Genomic DNA, 10,346 nt, shown 5'->3' with positions numbered 1-10,346 from the left:
GCGCTCTCACAGTGCTCAGGCACAGCCAGGGTCTCTTCAACGTCTGTCGCGCCCTGTTCCAGGCACTTAGCTTTCAACGCTGGGTCTAGGCCGGCCAGAAAACGTCAAAACCTCTCCTCTCACTGTGCATTGCCACCGTAGTCCAGGAATGCCTCAACCACCAGCTGGCTCACGTCAGCTACATATACCTCCAGGCTCTCCCCCGGGCTCCCCCGGGGCACGCACACGAGCCGAAAGGCTGTCCCTGAAGCGGTCCACGAGCTGGCAACCTCCAGCTGCTGCACCCAGCTGTGAAAGCTCTGGCTCCCATCACCAGCAAAAGGAGCTGGCAGGTCAACTCTAACTTCTCCACCAAGTGAGTTCCTGGTGGTCCACACCGTGTAAGGCTTCAACGGGTCCTTGCCCCCACGCCACATGTCGCTGAAGCACCGCGCCTGTTAGCAGGGTAGCTAAACTGAAACAGCTAAGCTAACACGGTCACAACTCAAAATAACCGTTCAGCACAAACGTCAAAACATGCGACACCCTACACAAGCGAGCACCGCTGCCACCAATTTAGCCGTTTCACTGAGGGTTCTTGGCAGGCGTGCAATATTAAAAAGGAGACAGGATGACTGTGGACCGTTCGAGCGCAGCAACAGCGTGGCTCCTATATTGCGCGTTCCCGCGCGCACACACACGGGAGCCCACCGCTCCTCACCTCCTGTTCTACAGCAACACCAGTGTCAAAATTAACCCTGTGCATCCTCCCAGTAAATAAAGCAAATAAATAAACATAAAGCCAAGACATCAGAAAGTCTGTTACAATACCACAGACATGCTAATGCGTTAGCACCACTCCGGTTTTAAGTTCTAAAATACAACTATCAACTGTTTCAGAAGACCATAACAGGTCAGTTTAACATAAAAAGGTAAAATATTACTCACAGACATATGCTCTTTAAGGTTTAGCAGGGAAAAAGTAAAAAAAAAAGTAGCCGGTTTGCTTCAAGACTGCAGCGCAGCACAGTCAACATTCCCCCAAGTCTTAAAGCAGCAGTCCAAGAAGCACTCTGCTCACACTTTGTCTTATGCATTAAGAACAAATTAATAATCATTAACAGACCATTATAACTCACCTTTATCAGAAATGCCGATAGTCAGTGGAACGAAAGCGCACCAACAGCTCAACATTTGTTGGGCACCCCTTAGCTGCCCAACAAAGTGCCTGATGTAAAAACACTAAATTCAACACTGAACGCTTCCTACTGAAGACTGATCTAAAAAATGACCCAGGCAACTGGCAAAAAAGCAGAAATCCACCAAAAAGTGGAGATTTTTCATCCCTGATACTGTACGCTAATGGAAGAATAGAGTGCCACAGCCCTCCCCCCACTCGGCAAATCAGACCATATCCTGGTTTATTTAGAGCCAGTCTACATTCTTGCGGTTCAACGACAACCTGTGATCACCAGAGTGGCACAGAAGTGGTCACAGGAGGCTGAAGACTGTCTTCGTGGATGTTTTGAGGTGACCAATTGGGGATTGCTCTTTGATGCACAGAGGAAGCATCACAGACTGCATAACGGATTATATCAACTTCTGTACAGACAATATTATCCCAACCAAGACTGTGTGCCATTACAATAACAAACTGTGGGTGACCAAGGACATCAAGGCGACACTAATCAGGAAAAAGGATGCATTCAGGAGTGGAGACAGGGAGGCGATAAAGAGGGTACAGCAAGAACTGAGGAAGAAGATTGCAGAGGGGAAGGACAGTTACAGGAGGAATCTGGAGAACAAGCTTCAGCAGAACTTGAGGGAGGCGGACCAGATGATGGAAGGAGACCTTCATGAAGCCAACATGTTAAACCTGTTCTTCAGCTGGTTTGACAACATGGTCTCTGCCACCCGTCCCCCAGCTCCTCACTGCACACCGCAATTATTATCACCCACCAACCTGCCTCCATTCCCATCCCTCCACCACTCCCTCATCTCCCGCAACATCTCCCATCACCATGACTGCGGAGGAAGTGAGAAGAGAATTTAGTAACCTGTGTCCAGGAAAGGCTGTGGGTCCTGATGACCTCAGTCTCAGAGTACTGAAGAGATGTACTTTTCAGCTGTGTGGGATTTTCTAACACATCTTCAACTTGAGCCTGAGCCAGATGCTTGTTCCTGGGCAGTGGAAAGCCTCATGTCTGGCTCCTGTGCCTAAGAAGAAGAACCCCAACACACTTAATGACTACAGACCTATGACCTTAACATCACATGTTGTGAAGTCACTTCAGAGGCTCATGCTGAGGCACCTCAGCACAGTCATGGAACCATCGCTGGACCTCCTGCAGTTCGCATACCAGCCCAACAGAGGTAGTGGAAGATGCCATCATCGTCATGCTGAACAAAGCTTACTCTCACCTGGAGGAGGCAGGCAGCACTGTGAAAGTCACGTTCTTCAACTTCTCCAGTACGTTCAACACCATCCGGCCTGACTTGCTCTGCGATAAGCTATGTGACATGAAGGTGGAGGCTCCATTGGTGGCCTGGATTACCAACTACCTCACGGGCTGCCCACAGTATGTGAGGTTTCGAGACATTACATCCAACACCATCAGGAGTAGCACGGGGGCACCACAGGGGATGGTCCTGTTTCCCTTCCTGTTCACACTCTACACCTCAGACGTCAGTCCTGCCACCTGCAGACATTTTGGATGACTCTGCCATTGTGGGCTGCATCAGCAGTGACCAGGAGGCTGAGTCCAGGAGTGTGGTGGACAGGTTTGTGGAGTGGTATGAACTCAACCACCTGCATCTCAACGTAACTAAGACGAAGGAGCTGGTGGTGGACTCCAGAAGATGAAAGACCCGTCTGAACCCAGTTACCATTAACGGAACTGAGGTGGACATCGTGGACTACTGCAAGTACCTGGGTGTCCACATAGACAGCAAACTGGACTGCACTGTAAACATAGATGCTGTGTATAAGAAAGGTCAGAGCCGACTGCACTTCCTCAGGGGGCTCAGATCTTTTAATGTCTGCAGAAATATGTTTCAGATGTTTTATCACTTAGTGGTCTCCAGTTTTATCTTCTACACCGTAGTGTGCTGGGGCAGCAGGCTGAAGGCAGCTGACATGACCAAACTCAACAAGCTCATCAGGAGAGCTGGCTCTGTCCTGAGGGTGGAACTGGAGTGTGTGATGGAGGTATCAGAGAGGAGGATGTTGAGAAAACTGCTCACCATCTGTGACAACACCTCCCTCCCCCTGCATGCCACACTTATCTCCTGTCAGAGTACCTTCAGCAAAAGACTGAGGCCACCAAGGTGCTCCACAGAATGCCACAGGAGGTCTTTCCTACCTGTGGCAATCAGATTGTATAACTCCTCCCCCTTCTGCAAAATGAAAACATAATCAGTTACTCAGAGCTATGTGCAATACTGTCAACATCTTGTGCAAGTGTCTTCAGTCATTTTGCATAAACATGTTGTACATGAAAATTCAGTAAGGTATATCTTATATATTATATTCCAATTCTAAGGTGGAACTATGCCAGTATACAAAGATATATCTAAATATCTAAAAAGGAAGAGTAAAATAGGAGAGTAGAAAAGAATAGAGTAGAGCCACTTAGGTGCCTGGTCTTGAGAACCAGGGATGGTAGGTTAAAAAGCTTTGCTATCCCATGGGAATTCTCTCCCTACCCACCCAAGCAGCTCAAGACAAACATATATATAATATAATAAGTAATAAGACATAAGAAGGATAAGACATTACAGGAGGAAATTGCAGTAAAGGCAATTAGTATGTAGACTAGTAGTGAAATCAAATATAGTTAGTAGGCTAAGCTGTAGAAGCAGAAGCTGTGAGTGTGTGAGTGTACTGGTATCTAAAGTAACTCTGTTAGCATACGATAGGAAAATAACAAGTATAATCATTATGCTATCAAACGGAAACCTAAGAACTTAGGTCCTATATGTTGATGCCTTTAGAGGTACACATAAACTGATGAATCATTAAAAATCTACACCATGTAAAATAGAATTGTAAATGGTAAAAATAATCTAGTTATGGTAGAAGAGCTAAATTAGCCGTGAATAAGCCAACCATACCCAGCAAGCTAACATGATAAACAAAAATGGTAATTAGTGTATAAAGTATAATAGCGTAGTTAAACCTATAACGGTATTAACAAATACATATAAAATAAATGTGGGCAAAAGTATGAATTAATGTGGGTTATCAAACACAAAAGAACCAACTATTTTGTAAGCTACAATGAATGTTGCTAAGGCCGGCTAGATAAGCTAACGTTAGATGTTAGGTATGACTAATTGTACTAATTGTATGTTGTTGTATTGTTCTCACTGCAAGCAAAAAAAAAAAAAAAAAAAAAGCAATGTTTACTGTTTTGGCACTCTGGCAAAACAATTTCCTTCGTGATTAATAAAGTTCTGCTTATTCTTAGTCCAAAGGTTCATGTCAATAAATGAATATATTTTCACACCAAGTTTCAGTAGGTGGCACATGTGCTTTTTGTTTCAATTAAAAGACATTTCTTTCATCTGTGATGCGAGAGTGAATGTTACTTTAATAAAAAACAAAAACGCGTCACTTTATTTTTAAATTTGCTGGTTATAAAGATGCACCATACAATGTAAATGTCATACACAATATTTTGTCATTAAGACTTTGGCATTTAATTCAAATGGCAAATATCCAACCTTCACGGGTGTCTCTGTGAACTGCAATGTTTGGCTTAATTTGGAGTAAATACACACAGAATACTGAACCTTCGGACTAGTGAACCCTCTAAATGAGTTTTGAGGATTTTCCGGGAATGTTTGGTGAAAGAACCGGTCCAGAAGGCCTTTAACTCAATTGTGGAAACAACCTTGACGTCTGCTTTTGTCTTACCCAATGTTAGCGAGCCAATATTAGATAAGGCTTTAATATACAGTAGTGTTGAGAATAATAGTAGTGCTATGTGACTAAAAACATTAATCCAGGTTTTGAGTATATTTCCTATCGTTACATGGGAAACAAGGTACCAGTAGATACAGTAGATTCTCACAAATCCAACAAGACTAAGCATTCATGATATGCACACTTTTAAGGCTATGAAATTGGGCTGTTGGTAAAAAAAAAGTAGAAAAGGGGGTGTTCACAATAATAGTAGCATCTGCTGTTGATGCTACAGACTCAAAACTACAATGTTCAAACTGCTTTTTTAGCAATCCTGTGAATCACTAAACTAGTATTTCGTTGTATGACCACAGTTTTTCATGATTTCTTAACATCTGCGAGGTTTGGAACCAGATTTTGCTCGTTTACTAGTGTGCTTGGGGTCATTGTCTTGTTGAAACACCCATTTCAAGGGCATGTCCTCCTCAGCATAAGGCAACATGACCTCAAGTGTTTTGACATATCCAAACTGATCCATGATATCTGGTATGCGATATATAGGCCCAACACCATAGTAGGAGAAACATGCCCATATCATGATGCTTGCACCACCATGCTTCACTGTCTTCACTGTGAACTGTGGCTTGAATTCATTGTTTGGGGGTCGTCTCACCCAAAAAGAACAATTTTACTCTCATCAGTCCACAAAATATTCCATTTCTCGTTATGCCACTTGATGTGTTCTTTGGCAAATTGTAACCTCTTCTGCACGTCTTTTATTTAACAGAGGGACTTTGCGGGGGATTCTTGCAAATAAATTAGCTTCACACAGGCGTCTTCTGTCACAGCACTTACAGGTAACTCCAGACTGTCTTTGATCATCCTGGAGATGATCAATGGGTGAGCCTTTGCCATTCTGGTTATTCTTCTATTGATTTTGATGGTTGTTTTCCATTTTCTTCCACGCGTCTGTTTTTTTTGTCCATTTTAAAGCATTGGAGATCATTGAAGATGAACAGCCTATAATTTTTTGCACCTGCGTATAGGTTTTCCCCTGTCCAATCAACTTTTTAATCAAACTACGCTGATCTTCTGTACAATGTCTTGAACACCCCATGTTCAACAGGTGCTGGCTTCATCCTTAAATAAGGGACACCTGATTCACACCTGTTTGTGCCACAAAACTGATGTACTCACTGACTGAATGCCACACTACTATTATTGTGAACACCCCCTTTCCTACTTTTTTTTTTTACTAATAGCCCAATTTCATAGCTTTAAGAGTGTGCATATCATGAATGCTTGGTCTTGTTGGATTTGTGAGAATCTCCTGAATCTACTGGTACCTTGTTTCCCATGTAACAATAAGAAATATACTCAAAACCTGGATTAATCTTTTTAGTCACATAGCACTACTATTATTCTGAACACTACTGTAGATAAGGGTTTCAAGAGACCTCGGAATGAAACGGCTCCAGGACCAGTGATCTTTGAACCACTACACAAAACTTATGAATTTTGTTTTTCATTTTTAACTTTATTTCTAACACTGAATGGCGTGTACTCTTGAACCTGTCTTAAAGTCCACTACAGAAAACATGCTGTGTTTTGTAGTGGTTCCAGAATGTAGTGGCTCTGAGATCATACCAGTACTGCTGTTACAGAGGTCATCCGAGGTCTCCCGTTAATGTCAATTTTTCATTTTGGTTTGTTATCAAACATTAATGTTTCCCAAGAAAGCCCAAGAAGAAGAGTTGAGGACTTTTTAAGCACTCACTCAATAAGAGTGTTTTTTTTTTAATTCAGAAACTATAATGTCTACAATTTAGACCATATTAAACGATTACATCCATAACATTTTCTCAGAATTAAAAAGCCATCATGGGAAAACCGACGATATACGACACACACGTCATAACTTTTCAAGCCATATCCTCCATTATTACATCCTTCTGCTTCCCATTAAATTTCCGGAGAAAGTCCACACACGTCAAGCTCATATAGACGCAACGAGACGGGAGTTCTGGTGGATATCATTTTGTGCAAATTTGACAAATCATACAATCATACAGTTTAAATCAAAATACATAAACTCATATAGATTTAAATCAAGGCACAGATTGTACATGTGTGGCCCAGTGCTGAATGGCCGGTCTACTCGTCAAAGAAGTCTACGTGAGCTCCTGAGGTGTAGCCATCGTCCAGCAGCAGCTTCAGTAGCTTGGAGCAGGACGTGTCACACGTCAGCACCTGACCGTTAGCGTACAGGTCTGAGATCAACCTCTGAAGGTCGGGATCAGCTGTTCTCTCTTTGGCCTGCGACAGCATGTCTGTGTCCAGAGGCCCTGCACAAATACACAAAGGACACAAAGAAACCAGTAAAGAAAAACATCTGTGTGCACAAGTGGACAAACAAACACCAACCTCAGAGTGGACACAGTACCCCACACAGCCAGCGTCATGGAATTAAGCAGTTAAGTCTTACTTTAAGTATTGTTAGCGATCACTGAGGCAATGTCGAGGTTTGTTAGAACTGTAATCACATTAGTTGTCTGTAGGGGTCAAAGTCCAACCTGTCGTCCGCATAGCGACACTCTGGTAACGGGTCAACGGATCAAGCAGGGGATTGCCTGGTGGGGTGAAATACAGTGGGGAGCTGACCTTGTGTGCCCCGTGGTGGCTACGGTAGCCATCAAGGACCAACAGGAACCCTGAACACGAGACAGACAGCTAAGGGGGCTCAACGGTGGATCAGGCTGTGATGGCAGTTGAAGGTTACAGCAGGTCCTCAGACCCTGATCATTTGTGATTTCCCAGCTATCAAACCAGCCTGAGGTTCTGTCAAGGATTATGTGCTTGTTGACGTGGAAGGAAATTGTAACTTTAAACAAACCCACACACAGCCATCTCTAGACTCCCAGCTGAGAGAAGGAAAATGGTCCAGAGGAGGGCAGAAGAAACACGACAAGGACCTCCTGAAGCACAACCTCAAGAGCTGCTCCATCAACTGGAAGACCTGGGAAGAACATGTGAGAGGTCGAGCCAGCTACTGAGCAATGATCCACAAGGGAGTGGAAGCCCTCGAAAAATTGTGTACGAACAAACCGAAGAGAACAGCAGCAAGAGGAAAAGAGAAAGCAAGATCCTGACCGGAACAAGCATAATGTAGCAACCGTGTGCAGCGTCTGTAAGAAACAGTGCACATAAAGACCGGGTCTGTTCAGTCATCTCCGGGGCACCGACTCCATCTGAGAATTGACTAAGAGAACATCTTCGTTGACACTGAGGGATTGCCACAATTATGATTTGTCTGTAACGCAGTTATAAAGTCAGTAATTGTACAACAGTTCCAAGAGAATACAGGCAACAGAAATCATTGGATTCCCTTAAATGTGACACATCATGAACTTGACTGGTGAGCCATGACTTTATTTACTCTCACCATGGTGCCCCAGAATGGGTGAAGAAAGGGAAGTCCATCTGTCAACGACCATTCTCATGGAATGTTCACGGGGATGGTGCAAATAAGACTAATTGGAGGCAAACAGTGTGGATTAAAGAGCTTTGTTCTTTATCCTGTTGCCTGCTGAAAACAAGCCTCCGAGGAGCAGGGCGCCTCAATTATTTTCTTCAAAGAAATAACTTGAGTTCATAATTGTCATAGAAATATGTAAAAATGTGTGTGTGTGTGTGTATGCAGGGATGCACAATTATACTGAGAAAACATCTGCATCGGCCAATAAAGCACAAAAAGTTAATTATTTGTATCTGCAAACGTGAAAATTTGTGCCGTTAAAATTTTCCAAAAATGCTACACTGTGACTCAGACTACAGCATGTGTGACTCTACCTTTAGGAGACCGTCCACCGTCAGGGTTAGCACTAACGCTGACGGATACACAGGTACAAAACTTGATGGCATCTCGAGATGCCATCAAGTTTTGTACCTGTGTGTGCCACAAGTCTGATTTGTTGGATTGATTTTTTTCTTTTCCCCTTGAATCTGAGCAGCGGTATTCAGATTTAAGGCAGATTATTTTCTTTTTGTGCCAGATTTGTCGAGGTCTGAACACAAATGTGGCTTGAATTCAGCTAGCTCTGGGATCATAATGTACCTCTGGGTTCATGGTGGACAGTTTTTGGGTCATGTGGGCAAACTCCACCTAAATGTTGACGTAAACTTTGCCCAAACTTTGTAGAGCACCTTGTTTGTCTTTGGTAGTAGTTGGTGACGGCCACAAACGAATCCACTTAGAGTTTGTTCTGGTTGATGGAGGAGACAAAACTCATATTGTTTTGAATCCAGGAAAAGCAAAAGAAGTTGGGCAGAATGAATTTGAATCAAAAACTCTTTGAGGACACTGCTGCTGCACTAACAACGCATGGATATGAGAAGCTGGCAAGCCAGTGCCGTGGCAAGATCAAGAACCGCAAGGCCTTCCCCCTGTCAAAATGCATAGAACAGCACTGCCCTCTGCTGGATGGGAGTGTGAATCGCGATGTACATATTCGTGTACCTCTGCGCAGTTTTGCGCTCAGAATGTCTCAATATTGCGTAACTCGGCAAAACGATGAATCCATGGTGATCCACAAATGCTGAATCACACTTGACAAACAGAATTTTCAGTTTTGTAAATGCCTGTTTTAAAAATGAAAAAAATGATCCATTTACAAATACACATTTATTTGTAAAAAAAAACAACACAGAAGTTACAAATTGGAAATTTGTGTTTGGGGATGACAAAACACGTGTGCAAATCAAGGACTATTTGTAGATCACCCTCTGTGCATTTGCAGGTATTAATGAGACAAATCTAACTCCATATAGATGTGAATACAGTAGTTATTGATAATGTGAGGCAGGGTCATTTAGGTTTGTTGTGAAATGTGTGGACTGATTAATAACTACTGTGTTTTCATATATTTTGGTTTTTAGCAAGGACACTGTAGGGAGTTGAACCCCATCCCATTAATGTAAAAGTACCACTACTGGTGCCTTTTGCTTTTTTGGCCAATGGGGGAAAGAAAAAACAGTAGTGCAACAGCATGACTTTTAAGTGTTTTGAAGAAGGCTCAATCTGGTTAGATTTATTGTTTTGAGGCAAACTATGGTGGAATATTGTAATAAGTATGAATTTGTTTAGGTGATCTGCAGACAGTTTTAGCCATAAGGTCAAGTGTGTGTGTGTGTGTGTGTGGGGGGGGGGGGGGGGGGGGGATTTTTAAATACTTGAACACACTGGACTCATCAAGCGGATTTAGTACTGCTATAACGGATTGTTGCAGAAGGTGGCAGCAATGCAACGATAAGGATGCAGACTGCCGTTATCTAACATAGAAAAAGAGAGGTGCACTTGATTTGTTCACAGGGGCACGATGGAGCGCATTTTGGTATTTACAAAAAGCCACAAAAAAACAATTAAATAATTAAAATGAAATAAAAGTACTTAATTTACTCCTAT

The 10,346-nt window shown here is 42.9% G+C and overlaps 1 protein-coding gene across 1 annotated transcript in view; it reads right to left on the bottom strand.

Annotated features, from left to right (window-relative positions):
• Positions 1-7,013: 7,013 nt before the first annotated feature.
• spra (sepiapterin reductase a) overlaps positions 7,014-10,346 on the bottom strand; it is a 34,073-nt gene continuing 30,740 nt past the window's right edge. The window contains exon 3 of the mRNA XM_034192841.1: positions 7,014-7,230. Coding sequence (XP_034048732.1) covers positions 7,040-7,230 — 191 coding nt within the window. The 3' untranslated portion in view covers positions 7,014-7,039. The remainder of the gene's footprint in view (positions 7,231-10,346) is intronic.

Source organism: Thalassophryne amazonica, chromosome 17 (assembly GCF_902500255.1).
Source record: "Thalassophryne amazonica chromosome 17, fThaAma1.1, whole genome shotgun sequence".
Lineage (NCBI taxonomy): Eukaryota > Metazoa > Chordata > Actinopteri > Batrachoidiformes > Batrachoididae > Thalassophryne > Thalassophryne amazonica.
This window is presented reverse-complemented; position numbering and strand designations above follow the sequence as displayed.